Source organism: Coptis chinensis, chromosome 3 (genome assembly GCF_015680905.1).
Source record: "Coptis chinensis isolate HL-2020 chromosome 3, ASM1568090v1, whole genome shotgun sequence".
NCBI classification, from domain to species: domain Eukaryota; kingdom Viridiplantae; phylum Streptophyta; class Magnoliopsida; order Ranunculales; family Ranunculaceae; genus Coptis; species Coptis chinensis.
The window spans coordinates 51,328,378-51,347,385 of NC_141458.1; the positions used below are offsets into that span (position 1 = coordinate 51,328,378).

Sequence of the window (19,008 nt, forward strand, 5' to 3'; positions counted from 1 at the left end):
GCATGCCAAAGAGGGCGATGTTCGACCCCCCCCCTGGCAAACGTCCATTGGTAGGAGTCTCCACTTTATTCGTTTAATCGACAGGGCTAAAGCCCAATTCGCAATATCATGGATCAATGTACAGGCCCATTAACTCATGTGGCTTGCCACTAATGTACATTGATTTATGTCCAGATTCGTTTCTTATCAAAGAGATAATTATCAGTTGAAAGTTATAGTATATCACAATTACTCAAGCTACAAGATTACTTGAGCTACAAGGACTCTCTACTCTACCTATATAAATACCAAACTATTTTTCATTCAGAACTACGTTCTTGAGACTTGATCCCATCGATAATTTGGGTACGTAGGCAACCGCAAGGTACAGTCTCATCATTCCCCCGATCACCATCATTTTTCTAATTACTTTTCTACGTTCTTCGTCTTTTTCATCAATACTTGGTGTTTTGATCATATTTGGTCGAAACACTTTGCTAGAAGACATGGACTTAGTGAGTTGTTGGAGAATTTAACTCAACTGATGACTAATATCTGAGTTGGACATTGATGTCTCAAGAAACAAACAAAGATGCTCTTTCTTGGACAGTTCATTTTCCTTCTTAAGATGTGGATATAATTCCCAACAACGGTCTTTGGTGTGCCAGTTCTTTCCACAATGATCACAGTGAGATGGTTCCCTTTTTCCTTTACCCTTTTCAAATCCCTGTGACTTCTTCCTAAAATCGTTTTACGCAAACAATCTGATAGATTCGAGATTGAGGACTTTACCTCAGAGTTCATGGTTTTCTCTCTTGTTTCCTCCCTCTGAATAGTTGCACAAACAGCAGCAAGTGATGGAAGAATGTTTTCCATTAGAATGTTGTTTTCCAGATTTTCATATTCTGGTTTAAGACTACGAAATACTGTGAAGATTTTATCCTTCTCAGCCCGTTTCAATAGAGTTTTCGCATCAATGGTGTGGGGACAGTAAATGTTTAACTCATCCCACAATTTCTTCAAATTCCCAAGGTGTTTTGTAAAAGTTTTCTCACCTTGTTGCAAAGCATCGAATGCGAGTTGAAGTTCAAACACACGGGTAGAATTATTCTGGTTTTCGTATAAATCTTCAATTGAATCCCACATCTCCTTCGCAGAATTAGAGAAAGTAAAAATCCCAACAATAGTAGACTCCATAGAATTGAGTAACCAAGATCGAACAAGCTGATCATTGGAAACCCAATTCTCATATTCGGCATCATCAATGGCAGAACATACCTTTGCACCATTAATGAACCCCAATTTCCTCTTTCCATCAAGCGATAGAGAAACAACCCTAGACCAAGGTATGTAGTTCGTTCCATTCAAAAGAACTGATGACAACTTCCAACCAGGATTAGAATCAGTCTCTGTAGTAACAGCCGACTTTGGATTTGGATTTGGATCTGACATAATATATTGTGTTTATCTAGATTGATTTAGAGAGAGATTAGGAGCTCCGCTCTGATACCATATAAAATTTAACACCTAAATAAATAGACAAGACACAATAATTTATAGTGGTTCGGTGCCAATGCGGCAACCTACGTCCATGGGAGAAGAAAGGTTTTTATATTGCTTGAGATAATAGGAGTTTAGGTTACAGAGAGTTTATATAGCACAACATGAGTGCATATTCATGTTTATATGTTTCTATAAAGGATTGGAGACTTTCCTTTATAGAAAACATAAGAATCTGATAAATCTCTGCAAACACCGACTAGAGCACCCAGCGCAACTCCAACTAGCCTTTGCTTTCAGTAGCGACGCTTTGCCCTTGCCTTCGACTTCGGTACTTTAAAGCTACGACTGCGCTTTGCCTTGGTCGACTTCAAGATTACTTTTAAAGCCGCGACTCCTTCGACTTGCCTTGCCAGTTGCCTGCGCCATTGCCTTTCTTCTCCCACATCCTCATATGAGGGATAACTCAAACAAGATGTAGATAACAATTGGTAGAGTCTCAAGTTTTTGGTAGCATTATATGTTTGCGCTTCAATTTATTGTTTGGAAGACAAACGTGATTGCTATAGCCTATATGCACCAAGAACAAAACCGTATATCCAACGGCTTGGGTCAAATGGTTCGCTAAACAAGTGAGGTGCCCAAAACATTCTAAAGATGTAATTGTTTCAAAAATAAAATTCAAATTAGGTACTCTGTCCCGGACATGTATAACAACAAGTTTGGAATATCGAAAAAATTAGTATAACAACTAGATCGGCTTAAAATTTGGTCAGGTCACTCTCCTTTCCATTGCTTTGTTATTAAAGAAAAACGTATTATGGTATGAAGATCTGTGTTTGTAGTTGGGATGAATACTCAAAACTCGAAAGTTTGATGAAACAAATAATGGTAACACCGATAAAAAATAAAAATAATGGTAACAACGATAAAATGCACGTAAATACATCAAACTAGTTCACTAATTTCAAAATTAGCGGTACAACTCCAATTAACAAACACGATTTCCCTGTTTACTACATAAAAACCAAATTTATTTGGAGATATCGCAAGTGTTCATCGCAAACTATTTCTTGATAATGTGTCGACAATAAATAATAGGCGATCAACGCAAATGGTCTCTTTAAATAAAGTTATTCCAATAAATAGCAAAGTCGAAGAAAAACTTTTCCTAACATGCCACATTCGCCTTCATGGGCACTAGAAGATGACTAACGGGGGCTAGTGGTTTGGGAGTCCGTGGCGTTAGTGGCAACTTTGGCGACCTCAAGGGCGAGAGACTTCAGGGCTTCTTCTTAGAGTAAAGGGTGAAGTAACCGATGGTTGCAATAAACAGGAACCCCGCCATCCTTGCTGGGCGAGTGGTAAGTTCGGCGTTGGTGCAAGACTTCCCTGCAGAAGGTGGCCTCTTCACTTGTTCAAGACTCATCTTTTTCTTTTTGCACTCTAAACTAAAGCTCAAGAAGAAATCGTTTGAGGTGGGGGTGAATGGTGAAAGAAATTTAGATCGGGGAAAATGATTGTTTCTTTTAATCGTTTTAGTTTGTAAGAGCATCTCAAGGTGGTGGTAGCATACTCTTCATATTTGAAGAATGCTACCACAGAAACTGGTCTCAAATTTCGACCAACTCTAGGTGGTCGTAAATTTCGACCGCAAATTTGATTGTAGGGGCCACCCACACGCCATTTAATGTGGCGCCCCACATCTGATATCGTATCGCCAAATGCAAGCGCCCGATACTAATGGCGGCGCGGTGGTCTAATTCCAAAACAACCCACGCGCGACATTAAGAGTGAAAACCAACCATTCAAAAGTAACCCATGCGACATTAGAGTCGATTACCAGCGGGCGTGGTAGCCGGGTCAAAGTCAAAAAAAAAAGTGGGGCGACATTTGCAATGGCGCGCGACATTAGTAATGTCGCTCCGCATCCGCATCCAAATTGCCAAATTTGCGAACAAAAATACGAACAAACAGGTGATGCGACCACAAATACTACCACCTAGAGATGGAATTTCGGCAAATTCCGACGCATTCCTTCAAATTTGAAGGATGCGACCAAATATAAAGCCACCTAGAGATGCTCTAAGTTCACTGGCTTTGTTTTGTCATACAACCCCTACAATTAAAGTACAAAATCAGGACAAGTGCTTTATTTAGCAGCAAATGAGTCTTTCTCGGATCAGAAACTAAACGACCAACCAATGTCTATGATAATATTAGGACTCGATAGATTCAACACATATCAGCCTTAAACTCGCTAAGGCTCTGAGCCTCTCAATCCACCAATTCAAAATGCACCAGACTGTGCCATATGTGTCCAGAAAAATGCAACCATTGCAAATCAAATGCCTTGAAGTGTTGGTTTTATTTTCCTCGCTTTGTGATCGTGAGTGCGAAACGCCGAAACTGAACAAAGTCTTCGAGCAAAAGATTAGGAGGAGAGGCCCAATTTCCAATGCATGGGCTTGAACTCATTAGCACAGTAGATAGTACTCTGACTACTTTCGTCAGTTTCGTGGACCGCAAAAGAATGGGTATTTCTGTCATAAAATTTCAACTGTCATATTTTTCTACTTTATTTAGATTTACTTTTTTCAACTTTGACCGTTTCGATTTTCGAGTACCAACAAAACTGCATGCAAAGGCTAATTGCCAAATGGTAAAATCTGAAACTGACCCAACGGCTAGTTTTCTTCATTTCAACTCTTTAAATTGAGGACAAAGACCTCAAACATCAGCTCACTCAACTCTCGAACTCTAGTCTTTTTCTCTGTGAAGCAATTAAACAAGCTAACTGAAGTTCTTTCAGCAAACATTCTCAATGGCATCCACAAGAACTCTGGTTTCTTCATTAGTGTTTGTGTTTCTTTTCTTGTTTAGCTTCTCAGAAGCTAGGGAGTTTTTAGTTGGAGGCAAAACAGATTCATGGAAGATCCCATCCTCTCCATCAGAGTCACTGAACGAATGGTCTAAAGCGTCTCGTTTCAATATTGGCGACACCATCGGTACTAGCTAACAACTATCTTCAAATCCCACTTTATTATCTCCTACTCATTTCTTGAGATATGCTTTCATATTGTTCTGTTTCTCTAATACTTATGCTTTTCTCTGTTTTACAGTTTGGAAGTATGACTCAAAGAATGATTCAGTGTTTCAAGTAACAAAAAGTGATTACGCCAACTGCAATGTATCAAGCCCCATTGCTCAATACAATGATGGGAACACTACGGTGAAGCTTGAGAAGCCAGGGCCATACTACTTTATCAGTGGCGCAAAGGGGCATTGTGAGAAAGGCCAGAAGATTATTGTTGTGGTCATTACGCCAAGAACTAAGTCCTTGGGAGCTATCTCTCCAGCACCTTCTCCATCGGAATTCTCTAGCGGTCCTGCGGTCGCTCGTACTAGCGGTGTTTCTGGTTTAAAGTGTGGCCTGATGATGGTGGTGTTGGGGAGTTGGTTGGGGATGGTTTTGGTCTGAAACAGTGACTGAAAGAGAGAGTTTTAAGGGAGGGAATATTCTTTATTTATCTGTATTTAGGGGGAAATCTTCTGTCATCAGGTGCTTCATATAATAGCAGTTATTTGTGGGGAGGGAAATCTGAATTTCCTGTACTGAATACAAATGTAGGCCATTTTTTATTAATGAAATCTTGTCATGTTTTTAGCTTCAGATTGTTGGCTGGTTTCTTATAAATTTTGTATTAATTTCAGTGTCTAGTTGTTTTTAAGTAGAACACAAATTTGCAAGAACTTTTATGTTTACTACCGCTAGTACTGTTTGAAATTCATCACCACATCTGCCATAAGCCGGCACTAAGGTCTATTTGGAATAAAAAAGCTAAATTAATAGGAGTTGAAAAAACCTTTCAGCCAGCTTTAAACCACCAGCACCTTTACATATTTAGCAAGTTATTGATGCGTAAAGAACAAGAGGAATAAAGTTTATAAATAATTCAATCTTCTTCCAAATGTGTTATGAGAAAATTCGAATTACTTACTGATTATGAAGATGAAATTGGCTTCCTTTTCTGTGAAACAAGGACGAAGATAATTCAGATTTGTAGTAAGAAATTGATTTATAAACTTCCAAAGTCAATTGATTTGTAAAATTGGTCAAGGAAGAAATCCTGGCTAGAAAATCCAAGTGTGTGTGGTGTGGTGGGTGAAACTATCCAAAATCAAGATTATCAAAAAAGAATCCTGACAAAGTGAGAATAACTTGGGGAATATATAGCTCTTCATAAGAATTCTAACCGAGTTCAGATCGAGGTGTGTGAGTACTTGACAATAATATTATCAAAGAAGAAATTATCCAAAACCGATATATTATCAAGGAAGAATCCTTACAAAAATTTAGCAACTTGGCTATTCACAGGAAATCCCTGATGGTGTGTGTGCTCAAAAGAATTCTACCTGAGCTCTTTTGGACCCAGTAATGACAGAAATTACATGATGGCCGCTAGCACCACGGAACTAGCTCTTTTGTTAATGAAAACGGCAAGTTAAAAAGAAACTTTTCATTTATAACCCTTGATAAAATAAAGTAAGAAGCAAAGAGGATACTGTCCCTTTTATTACATGTAGGCTGTCACAATGATCTGGAACCTTATAGTGATTCCCACAGCGAAAGTGTCACTTCTAGATTACACGAACACGAACACAAACACGAACGATACTGCTACCAGAGAACCAGCCAAATATTTTATCAATACAATTCAGGTGCTGCCTCATATGATTGCAGCCCTATTGCATTGCTTCTGCAGAACAAGGCTTACCCCCAGCTGGTTCCCTTGTCAAAAAACTGAGTTTGCTTCAGTACGTACAATCCAAGTAGCTGAAGTCACTAGACTAAGTCTGTCAAGTGTATGTCTTCAGCCTTTCTTGGACAGAGTATCAAGTGTATCTTTACCAATTGAATGAAAACATGATCCCATCAGGAAATAGGCTAACCTATTTGTTTGAAGCCATTGAGCTTCTCTTGAAACAATAATTTTCCAGTGCCAATGAGTTCCTGTTCTTACTCTCCCGTAATTGGCTCAGTATCTAGGCTCACTGCACTGAGAGGCACCACCAGTCCCTGCCCTTCAATCATTACAACAACTATATGGTCACGTAGTTAGACTTGAAGTAGATCGTTTCTGGACTTTCCTCCTCCCCTTGCACCCTTTCTGGCGTCTGTTTCCAGTATCCTCTTCCCTGTGTCTTCCCTGCTGTTTTCCAAACTCTCCAACACTTCCTACTGGATCCTTTAAGACCTTTTCTAACTTTGGATCATCTGGGAAGCCCCTTGACTTCATGTCATCATAGAATTTCCTAGCTTTTGCAAGCCAACCACATAGAGATAGTCCTCTTACCATAACACTATAATGTCCAGAATCAGGTACAATCTCGTATCTCATCATTTCTACCCACATCCTCAAAGCATTGTCTGGTTGCTTCGATTTAAGCAACTTTCTAAGAATTAGGAGGAATGTATGACCATCAGGACCATATCCTGCTTCCCTCATTTGTTTTAGTAGTTCCACCGTTGCATCTACACTTTCCACCTGAAGAAACGCATGATATGTCTCACTAGTTGGGTCAAGCCCCATACTGGCCATGGTGGCGAATACACTCTTTGCCTCCTCTAGATTATGTGCTTCACAGAGGGGAAGTATCATTGAGTTATAAGTAGTAGAATCTGCTAGTAGACCTGCTTCTTTAATTTTGTCTACTATGTTGAAAGCTTCATTCAAGCAATTTTCCCGAGTTAATACATATATTAGTGAGTTGTATACATCTAGGTCCGGGATCCAACCCCTCTTCTTCATCTCATCATATAGCCGTAGTGAGTGGAATAGGTCCCCGACCCTTGAGAAGCAGGAGATCATGTGACTATAAGAGACAGCATCTGGCATGAGACAGCAGTTTGACATTTCTCTCCAAACTCGTTTGGCTTCCACCAAATCGAGAGAGATATTACACCACCCATTGAGAATTATGTTGAAAGTCTCAGTCCGCAAAGGTAAAAGATTCTTGTTTTGTTGCATAAACTCTTCAGCCTCTTCGATGTTCCCGTTTTTACACAAAGAATGGAGGAGAGTGTCTAATGCTTTTGAGTCTTGGCTTATTCTGAACTTCTCCATTGCTTTGAAGGTTTGAATGGACTTACCAGGACAGTCTGCAACTGCATAGCTAAAAATCACATAAAGTCGATGCATGATAAACATTTCCAAATAAAGACTACAAGTTTAGTAGACATCTATTTTAGTACCAAACACAGCAAAACCGTGAGACAAAAATTGTAAAGAACAGAAAATGGTAATAGTGAGAACAAAGAGCTAAGATTCTTGATATCACTTGTAAAGAGTGCAGAGCAACAGAGTTTGCATGACTTAGTGCAAACTATATGATCTAATTAATTCTTAAAGCAGAATACCAAGTGGCACAGACTCTATTGTTTCCGTTCGAAAGTAGGAATCCAAACATAATGATTTTAGTTTTCTACATACTTATTTCTTTTGATCAGTAAACTGAAATCGCACTGATGTTGTACGGTATACATAACTAATACTGCTACACTCCCTCATCAAAAAGAGGCACTCATATTGCTTTACTTCCTGGAAGCACATAACAAGACATATAGCTCCAAGTCTCTACGATCATAGTTCTTTAGAGCTATAAGGTCTTTTATGAAAAAAACATATGCAACGAAATAAGAGTTGTATGATCAACATGCTCCAACAAAGACATTTCAATGACAAACATTCATAATAATTCAATGAAACCATGAATCTTGGTCCCACTATTTCTGTTTCTAAAATGATAATTAAAAACTTGTTTTCTTACCATTCAATCATGATAAGCAGCGCTCGACGAACATTCAGCGAAGACCTATGCATGTTGCGAATAAGGCACCAAGCAGTACCAAACCTCTTATTCTGACCCAACACCAAGACCATCAAATCCCAAGCACTAGAATCAATACAACCCAATTTCTGACCCCACTTAAAACCCAACAAGGCCAATTCCCATTCATTTCTCAATGCCCAAACTACTGAACAAACCAAACTGCAATCAAGTTGGACCCCTTCTTCTACCTTGTCTAAAAAATCCATGGCTTCAGTTTCTGAAGTGAATTCTTTGGTCTTTCTCAATGTCTCGACGAGAGTTGAGTGATTGGTTTGGTCTAGTTCAAGTTCCAAGTTGAATGTAGATGGTTTGAGAGGGAAGAGATGGTGTTTGAAGAATTGGGTGCGAGAGGAAGAAGGTGGAATGAATGACTGATGATCAGTTGCTGAGAAGTAAGAGTGGGAAATATATATGTAAGAAGAAGAAGAAGAGGGATGAAGGAGAGGGCGGGAAATTAAGGGTAAGAGGAGGAGAATTGGAGTTGTTCTTCTCTTCATGGCAAAGGTGGCGAGTAATCCTAGTGCCATACTCTTTTTTTACATACTTCCAAGTTCCAACTTTCCCCCTATAGTCGTGTGGGTTTCTTTGTATATTGACCCACCAAAAGGTAATCGATAAATGATGCTCGTGATTTATTTTAAGAATCGAGAATTTAATGTTACTGTGTTTGGTCTCTGGAGAATAATTCATACCGAAGCTAAAGAGCGTACGAATTGGGTGTTGAGAACAAGGCCCAAAATATCGCTGATATATCTGATATATTGTCGATATATATTGATTTTTTAGTACATCGATATTAATATATTCAATATATCTTAATCGAGAAGATTGAATTTTTTTTTCTTAATATATATTGTAATTTCCGATATAATGATATATATCGACCAATATATACTATATATCCGATATAAATTATTGACTTTGATTGATATTATTGATTTTGACCGATATATTGTTGATATTTTTGATATAATTGACGATATTTCCAATATATCGACATACAAAACAAAATTTTGACTAGTCAACAAAAAAATAGATATCTCCAATATTTTCGATATATATCGATTTTTTGGTACATCAAACTATTCACCGAATTTGATGTTTTGGGCCTTGGTTAAGAAAACGTCTCCTTTGAAACTTTTCTTTAGATATCTCAATTAGTAGACACCATAATTAACATGGACATTTAAATTAGACTAGTCTTTTTTCTACCACTAAATACCCTTGATAAAATATTCAAACAAATTATTCAATGCCTTTAAGAAGAACTACTTTGTAATTTTAAATTTTACTACCATTTATACCCTTAAGATGATATAGTACTCTTAAGAACGTATGTGTAAATTCAAGTCGGAAATCAACTACACGCTACTATATCAATTGTTCGCGAGTTACTGAGGGCCATTAATACCGACTTTATTGTCAGGAAACCAGTCGTCTTCTATTCTTTAGGGCCATTAATACCGACTTTATTGTCAGGAAACCAGTCGTCTTCTCTTCTTTTCTCTTCTTATGGCGCTTTCTCTCTCTCAAATCTCTCATTCGCTTTCTCCTAAAACGTAACAGCCAAACAAAAAAAAAAAAAAACAAGACCCCTTCAAACATTCCCGTCTACTGTCATTTCCCGTCTTTAACCCCATTTCTCTTACAGTCTTACTCCTTTTTCTTTAAGTATACTCTTCATTTTTTTCTTCTTCTTAAATTTCAATTTCTTTATTTCACTTTTTTTTTTTGTTTTCACTTTTCATTGGAATCAATGTCGGTATATTTCAAAGACGAAAGCAAAGAAATTTAAGAACAAATTATTCAATGCCTTTAAGAAGAACTACTTTGTAATTTTAAATTTTACTACCATTTATACCCTTAAAATGATATAGTACTCTTAAGGAGGTATGTGTAAATTCAAGTCAGAAATCAACTACACGCTACTATATCAATTGTTCGCGAGTTACTGAGGGCATTAATACCGACTTTATTGTCAGGAAACCAGTCGTCTTCTATTTTTTAGGGCCATTAATACCGACTTTATTGTCAGAAAACCAGTCGTCTTCTCTTCTTTTCTCTTCTTAGGGCGCTTTCTCTCTCTCAAATCTCTCATTCGCTTTCTCCTAAAAGGTAACAGCCAAACAAAACAAAAAAAAAAAGAACAAGACCCCTTCAAACATTCCCGTCTACTGTCATTTCCCGTCTTTAACCCCATTTCTCTTACAGTCTCACTCCTTTTTCTTTAAGTATACTCTTCGTTTTTTTTCTTCTTCTTAAATTTCAATTTCTTTATTTCATTTTTTTTTTTTTTTTTCACTTTTCATTGGAATCAATGTCGGTATATTTCAAAGACGAAAGCAAAGAAATTTAAGAAAACTACAACGGTTGTTTCTTAATTGAAGAAATATAAAATCAAACTTTACTCGTAAGTTCTACTTTCTTTATTATTATTGTTATTGTTTTGTGTTTGGTTATTTATTTATTGATGGGATATGTTTTGGGGCAGGTCGTATAAGTCGAGATTTAAAACTTTGAAGGATGGTACTATTCGACGTTGGCATGAAGGGAAGCTAAGCAATGCACATTTGAAGGTATCTATCTTCATTCAACAATTTATTACTACGCAATATAAACTGGATATGTCTGCAATTTAAGTCTATTATTCAAACTTCAACTTTTTAAGGATTTGAAATATTGTTGCAATTGATTAACGATGGAGCAAACAAACCATTAGTATCACAAAAGCTGGAATACAAATGACATGAAATGTTTCAACATTACTTTTAGCTACCCTATTGGTGGTCCGTATAGTATGACAAGTCCCAACCACTGAAGGCAAAAAATGATTTTGCACCTTGATGTCATTTCAAAGACACTCTAATGTTAGGGTAATTGATTTTTTTTTTTGTGAATTGGATGTGGAAATAAAAGACCTGGACCTCTTCTTTCCAATTCAAGGTAGCCCTTCCTCTTGGTATCCTATCATTTTAGTTAACTAATTGGATCAGCGTTTAATAAGAACCATTGAAGCAGTCATATAGTTGGTGTTTGTATAATCCAATATATGATTATTCATTCTTGATTAACGTCGCTCGATTGACTATGTTTGTAAAGTGTGAGTGTGGTTATGTTCACAATGTGTGTGTGTGTTTGTGTTTAAAATTTATTATCTATTCCAGATTTGTTTTGAATTCAATTAGATTATATTATTATTAGTAAGGTGACACTGAATAGTTGCACTGTTGGATATTTAGAAATTAGTTGAGAAAATTTTCCAACCCAGATCTCTTGAAATTCGCTATATCTATTATTGTTATATGTTTTTTCTTCTTTATTTGGGTTGTTAGGTCTCCTAACTATACCTTTAACAATGCATTTCAATCTTTAAATGCAAAAGTTACACTTATAGATAAACAACCACCCACCCCCTGTCTTGGTGTTGTCTTGGTGTTTTATGATGCTTAGCTTGATAGTATATTAGTATGAGGCTGTAAAGATGTCTTAATTTTAGATTCACTCGAGTTAACTCTATATTTTAGTCATGATCTCTTTATCTCTCCTTTTACTTTGCATCGATTTGAATGATACATCAGTTGTATATTATTGATATATATGGCACAAATATATAATATACACATCACTATCATGCAAATTAATACAATATCAATGTAATACATTAAGTAATATGAGAATCCTCAGAATGTATGGGAAGCAATGCAGATAGTCTGATAATCTACAATTCAGTTGGTTGAGTTTTTAGCTACTCGTGATGAACCCTGAAAGACATCCACTAAGAATATTTTATTCCGGAAAGGTATATGTTTGTCTTAAATTTCTTCCTTATTCAATTGTTAGGATTGGTTGACTGCTTGAGGATTTTTATGTGATAATAGTTGATGCTCATTTCCTTCTCCTTTGCCCATATCACTTGCCAATGTATGAGAATAATTGCAAGTGAGTTACTCTTAACATGTTTAACATTTATGTTTGATTGGGCATTCAATTTTCCTTTTTTATGTATATAACAATTTTAATATTGCCATCGTTATGGCATTTTTAAGTGGTGACTGAATACTATTTCAAAGGTTTATTCTATGGGATACAACTGACAAGTGTTTATGCAGAATCATACCAACGAGTAAGTGGGTGTTCAACAATTGTGCTCAACTGCTCAATCTTGAAAGTTCATGAATAGGCATAAAAAAGGAGTAATGGACAATACCTTAAAGAGTAAGCTTCTCATTTTCTTTTCTTTTTTCAATTGTTTCTAGGTTGTTATAGTTTGAGCTTTGGTTTAGTTTACTTTGTAATTAGGAGCATGCTTGGTTAGTGAAAATTAGATAGTAATTGGTAAATTTAGATATAAGAAATATTAAAAATATTGTTTGACGCCGGAAAGCTTTGGGGTTTTTTTTTCCCGTTAGCTAAAATTTTACGTCAGGGGAAAAACAACGATTTAATAATGTGTTTATGGTACTGACCTTGGACAAATGGGCATTAAGTAGCTTAAGTATGTCCATATGAACTCTTACAGTTGGGAAAAATCTTTTACGGACAACAATATCACAAAGTTAATCCCTTGGAGTGAAGATCTATAATAGATGATTTCTTAATGTGATGTCTGAGAAACCTAATTTACAAACTTAGAATGCGATGGCTGTTTAGCATTAGAGGTTTTTTCCTAGAATTATCCGTAAAATGGTTGAATATTCTACCAAACTCGCTTCAACTGAGGGACACGAAAAGATAAATAGGGGAAAAAAACCCCTCAATAAATTTTGGGAAACTATTCCTATGTTTGGATCAGAATTCATCCCTATTCCCAGCAATGGATGCATGTGCTGGCCCGTCTGATTACTCTTCTTCTGGTTTTGGATCGCCATCTCTTCTTATCTGACCCTTACCTGTATGTGAAGAGTAGTTGAGTGTAACCCTGTCACACTGTTGCACGTTATTATGCCCGCTTATCTGTCAATCACTTTGTGTTGTTACAAGGATGCATTTTTTAAAATCTTGAGATTGGTCAGTTAAAATAAAGCTCTGAACAAAAAATTTGAGTAGTTAGAGTTCTGTTGGTGATGATGTTACTTATGTGAAGACTTTTTGTAAACCAATAGTAAAGCAGTGGAATATTAACTTAATCATTTTGTAAATGAAATTATTTTTATCTAACACTTTCAGTACAATTGAATGTGCAGAATTGGTTTTGTTATGGCAAAGCAAAGCGAAAGGCAAAGATGGGAGATGGCAAAAGAGAAAGGAGTAGATTTGGTGGTGGTGAACCCTGTGTTGGTGATGGGTCCATTACTTCGACCAATCGTCAACGCTAGCATCGTTCACATACTCAAGTACCTCACTGGGTCTGCTAAAACCTACACCAACTCGGTACAGACTTACGTTCACGTTAGAGACGTGGCTTTAGCTCACATACTTCGTTCTGAGACTCCCTTCGCTGGAAGGTATCTATGTGCCAAGAGTGTACTGCACCGCAGTGATGTTGTGGAGATACTGGCCAAAATTTTCCCTGAATACCCCATCCCTACCAAGTAAGTATAGTATATTAATACGTAACTATGTATGTATTTGTACGTAATTAATTACCATTCGCTATCTAGCCAATCAGATCAGAACACCATACCCACTATTGAGTGGGGGCCAAAATATGAGTAGATAGTGTCATAGTGGCCCAAGTTCCACTAAAAGGAAGAAGACCGAATCGCTACTTTTCACGATGCCCGATTGTGCTAATGGACAGGCTCAGGTTTTCATTCAAATTATAGTTGTTTCTACCATGGTGCATGTGTAGTTGTTTAGTTATTGACGCGCCTGACTTATCTCTAGGAAGCAAGCTCCACCAATGTCATGTCCTGTACTCTTCAGAATTTTCTTAGCGTCTTTATTTGGGTAAGAAGCTTCTTTCTTTTTCTTCTTTGTTTTCAAATGTTGATATATAGATTCATGATGATTGAGGTACAACTACGAAAATTTCAGGATGACTTTAAGTTTGAATCTCTATTATGTTGCACTCAACTACACCCTCAACATTCTTTGCCGCGCTCGGATCCACTAATACAATTCCTGCCATTACATTTATTGTGGCTACTTTTCTAAGGTAACAAATACAGTTTTTTGTAATTAATTTAAGTAGCTAGATTGTTTAAAGGACTCTTATTTATTTTGTCACCTATTACAAATGTTATCAGGATGGAAAGCATTTCAATGAGACATCTTTATGGAGTGGCAAAGGTGTTTGGGTCGGTATTATGTATATCGGGGCACCTTGTTGGTGGCTTTCAATAAAGGTCTTCCGTAAACTTTATGAATTGGTACTCAACAGCTCACAAGGAAGATTCAGCCTGAACTCATCTCGCAATTGATTTTAATTCCAAGTTAGATGGATTAAAGGGCCACTTACCATGCTTTTGGCAAATACAGCTTGGTCACTGTGGCTTATTATGCAGGTTAGTTTAGTAGCATTGAGAAATGCCACCATTAAATTGGCATGTTGTGGTGCGTAAATATTATTGCTGCTCCGTGACTCGGCCCAAATATAATTTTGTTCAAATTTATACGTTTGTTGAACCTACATCAATCAATACATGACAACGGCCGCAACTAGGATTACTGGGCTTTAGTTGTTCCCCTGCTTTCTACAAGTTCAAAATCAGCTTTATACGCAACTTCTCCATAATTCAATATACAACTTTCTTGGCACTTTTTCCCTTCATGTGGCTCAAAAATTTTGTTAGCCTAATTTTAGTGCTTATCTAATTGTTTTGGTCTCTTATTTTCATTTAGCTTTCCGTTTGCGTGGTCCCCTCCACGAAAAATATATCCACAAAAAATCGCGACCAAAGATACAATGTTTCTTTAGTTGCATTCTATCGGCTATTTGGGCCATTGGTTTTGATAGAAATCTTTCATCATGGAAACTTGGTTGGAATCTTCAACTCTCATCGGTTTTGTACTGTGTATGTCCCCTACTTCCATCAACTCCTGCCTTTATAAAGTTCAAAATTCTGTTGCCACAGAGAAAACACTAATGGACTGAATCTGAAGGCAAAATTCTGTATAGATTGCCACTGCACTTTCTGTCCATTTAGATTTTGTTTTCTCTATATATCACTTGAGGAGGAGTTACAATGCCTCACAATCAACAATGTGCATTAATAATTGCATGCGTACCACATGCGTAAATAGATAAGGAACATAGAGCTGCAGGTCCCTCGGTCTACATGTATGCTCCTGCAGGAACATTGGCCTTTTGTATTTTTGCCAATCACATTCATGTGTCTATACATATAGTTAGTGTTAGTTACCTTTATGAATTCTTATCAACTCAAAGTCTCAAACCATAATTTCTTTCTAGATGGTTGCGTTTTAATTGTGACTTTTTATTTGGGTTTGGTTAAATGTGACCAAACCTTAGTGGTCTACAATAATATGGAGGATGGCAATGCACCCAAGACTTGCAGGTATGGCAATGGATATTGTTCCTATGTCATTAGATGCAAATGTAAAGACTGTTGAATTGAAACTTGCATCAAGTTCCATTATTAAGGATAAGTAACGATTTGAGTTTTTATTAATGAAAAAGATAGTGGATGTAGAAAGGTACCTATTGAGTATACTCTAAGATGGTCTAGCTTAACCCTATATTTTTGAAAATTTACTTTAATAGAAGAGAACGTGACACTAGAACCAACTCCTCTTTTCAGATGTCTTTTAGGTTTTCTGAAATATTTTGCAAATGCTTATGCCTTATGATTACCCAAAAAAGCAACCAGCTTTTAAAACATGTTTAATACTGTAAAAATATAGTGTATTGACATGCCTCCATGCGAGATCGAACTACAGACCTTCAGTTTACAAGACTGATGCTCTACCACTGAACTATACAGGCTGTTGTTTGCCTTGCCTATTATTCTTTATAATGATTTTTAATAACCATATTCCATTCCAGGTTTCAAATTTCAAACGAAACTCTGGCACAGAACCTAATCACCCAATTGCAAAGTCTTCAGCCTAAAGTTCAGCATCCATAGCAATCCATGATTCCATAAATCGAATATATTCTGCCATTGGTGAGCAATTTTACAATACAGAGTTAGTACATAATGGCCCAAACCAACTCATTGTTTTACAATACTCAATCCCATAACAATATATAAAATGACCCAACCCAATCTATCATGAAATGCTTAATATATGGTGGACCAACTGATTATTAGAGACTAGGGAGGCATACAATTATACAAATGAAATTGTTGACTATAGTTATTCAACAAATGCTAGAAATTGAGAAAGAAAATGGCAAAATCCACAGATATTCACTTCTTGCTCTTTACTGATGACTTTTCTATTTGCTTACTCTGCATCAATTGTTCATCTAGGCATAGCATAACCGCTTGCCAAAATGCACTCCTTCAACATGCACTTTGCACCTTCTTCATTATCTTAATCAAGTGGAAATCTGAAACCTACCAAAGTTATGTATGTACATCAAAAAAATGTGCGACTAACAATAGAGTGAAACAGATATAATTCAACGATGCAATCTCCATACATATGGTTTGAAAAAAACAACACTCCATCATTTGAATCATTCAATCTCCATACACATAAAATAAAATACACATTATATGGATAGCTTTGAAATGGTTATCTTGCCACATAGCCATCTCCAGGAAATCTATTATTTACACATTCAATTCACTCCACCTATTATATCCGACTTAATCGATCTATATAACAAATATTAACATTGTCCAATGTATTTTTTCTAATAATTAACAAGCAGTTAAATGCCTCTTCGGATATATTTATTCGCAACATACAAGAGCATCAAATATCGAATCGTACAAAGAATACAACTAGCATATTGAAGTGTTTTTTTCTTATTGAAGTTTTTTGTAAGACCTCGACCTATATTAATCTAAACCATATACATGTGTTCATTCCTTTAATTTTCTCCATCCCAATTTTATTTCCTAGCACGTGCAACGTTCGTGCCCATTTACTAGTATATTATAGTTATACCCTCTAGGCTCTATTTTTTAAGCCTTCACAGAGTCTCCAATATTTGCAAAACACTTTGTGCTAATTCCAAAAAGTTCGTTGACAGGGTATTACGAGAAATTGGGAGACTAAATAGGAAATAAATAATGCAAAACATTTTATACATATTTTCCTAGACAATAAATTTACCTGGTGCCTGCTATGTCGGGCCGGCTTTTCTTCCACTCCCATATATTGGACCTGATAGAGAACCGGGTCTCAGATTTGATGCCCGAACACTATTTGCAGATTGCCTTGGAAGCTTGCTCTTTTTATCGACTTTCTACCAGGAAAACAAAGATCTTTTCCACCATCTTTTGCTCTTTTTATCTTCATCAGACATCTTTGTTTGGACTTCTTTTTGGTGAAATGGTGAAGCTTGATTCTGCAGTATACTTGGACGATTCTTTCTTGCTTCTTCTAGGAACTGACACAAATTAAATATCAGAGCACTACTAATTCATGAGTTTCTTTATAAAATCATCAAAACGCCACTAACTTTGCTTTATGCCTGTGTCTACTCATCAGTACTATCAAGTTTACAAGAGAATATAGTATTGTGGTGTGACTTGTGAGAGCATCTATAGCGCGAAAAATCTAAATTTGAAAGCCATCTAGAATGAAAACTGATTCCTTAATTACATTTTCACTAGGAAGTTCCAGTACCCCAAAGAGGACTGAGCAAGTGGCAGACTTTGCCCACTGAAATAACAACTCAGGACAAAATCACATATCTATTGCCATTTCTTGCTTGATGTTAATCTTAAGTTCAATTTTTATTTCGAAGCAGGTTTTTCTTGCATTGCAAAGCCAAAGGAGCACACGAATCTCCGTACATCCAACTTCTTACAAGTATCAAACTTCAGCGCAGAAGTAGTTCAAGGAGTTCTATTTGGCCTTTCCTCTGAAAAATGTCTCAAGTTCAAGGCTGATATATACTTGAATTAAAGTGATAGGTACAACTTTTGTTAACTGTAAGCCCCCTACCAAGAACAGGTAAATGAGAATCCCACACTTGGAGGGAAGCAAACTTTGCAGCTGACATAGCTGCAAGACATGGCACCAGTCTTAGTATGGGTGCGATGGAGGTGTATGTGGGAAGACCTCCTTGGCTATATAAGTTGGAAAACCCGGACTCTTTGTATTTTAGGTTTTGTTAAGTTTAGTACTGGAAACTATGATGTGTTAAGCATTGGTAGACTATGGCTAGAACAAGGAGAGGTGGAGGCATGTTCCATCCTTCCTTTTATATTTATGTAATCTACCTTCTAATATAATATAATACAGCTTACCTAGCAAAAAAAAAAAAAAAAAATCTGACATATACAGTTCTTCACTAATGCCCTCAGGCCATCATACATTGTACACTTCATTTTCCATGCAAAATATGAAAATTCAATAACAATGTGAGAATAAGGCCGGACGTTTGAATTGACTGATGAGAGCGCAGATGGCGTTGAGGCGTTACAACACATTGGGTATCAAAAATGGGAACATTACGCTACATGGAATGGTTCAGCCATGTGAACAAAAAAAGTGGATGCTCCCATTGTTCTTTTACTCCCTACCTGCATCACAATCAACACAAATAGA

The 19,008-nt window shown here is 36.7% G+C and overlaps 2 protein-coding genes across 2 annotated transcripts; one reads left to right on the forward strand and one right to left on the reverse strand.

Moving 5' to 3' along the window:
• The first annotated feature begins 3,723 nt into the window (after positions 1 to 3,723).
• LOC147509947 (early nodulin-like protein 15) lies at positions 3,724 to 5,152 on the forward strand. The gene is made up of 2 exons (XM_086599271.1): positions 3,724 to 4,487; positions 4,602 to 5,152. The coding sequence occupies exons 1-2, from the start codon at positions 4,304 to 4,306 to the stop codon at positions 4,958 to 4,960; spliced, it is 543 nt and encodes a 180-aa protein (XP_086455397.1). The 5' UTR covers positions 3,724 to 4,303; the 3' UTR covers positions 4,961 to 5,152.
• Positions 5,153 to 5,984: 832 nt separating this feature from the next.
• LOC147509948 (Tetratricopeptide repeat (TPR)-like superfamily protein) lies at positions 5,985 to 9,029 on the reverse strand. Its single transcript, XM_086602089.1, has 2 exons — positions 8,311 to 9,029; positions 5,985 to 7,656 (listed from the first exon to the last, which is right to left on the reverse strand). Exons 1-2 carry the CDS (start codon positions 8,898 to 8,900, stop codon positions 6,591 to 6,593), a joined length of 1,656 nt encoding a protein of 551 aa, XP_086458215.1. The 5' UTR covers positions 8,901 to 9,029; the 3' UTR covers positions 5,985 to 6,590.
• Between the last annotated feature and the right edge of the window lie 9,979 nt (positions 9,030 to 19,008).

What these genes read in the sequence shown, in the direction of transcription:
- LOC147509948 (XM_086602089.1), bottom strand. Translation starts at nt 8,900, where the DNA reads ATGGCACTAGGATTACTCGCCACCTTTGCCATGAAGAGAAGAACAACT. An exon ending in CTGCTTATCATGATTGAATG is followed by an intron (nt 7,657 to 8,310) that starts GTAAGAAAACAA and finishes TGTGATTTTTAG; the next exon opens with CTATGCAGTTGCAGACTGTC.
- LOC147509947 (XM_086599271.1), top strand. Translation starts at nt 4,304, where the DNA reads ATGGCATCCACAAGAACTCTGGTTTCTTCATTAGTGTTTGTGTTTCTT. An exon ending in CAATATTGGCGACACCATCG is followed by an intron (nt 4,488 to 4,601) that starts GTACTAGCTAAC and finishes TCTGTTTTACAG; the next exon opens with TTTGGAAGTATGACTCAAAG.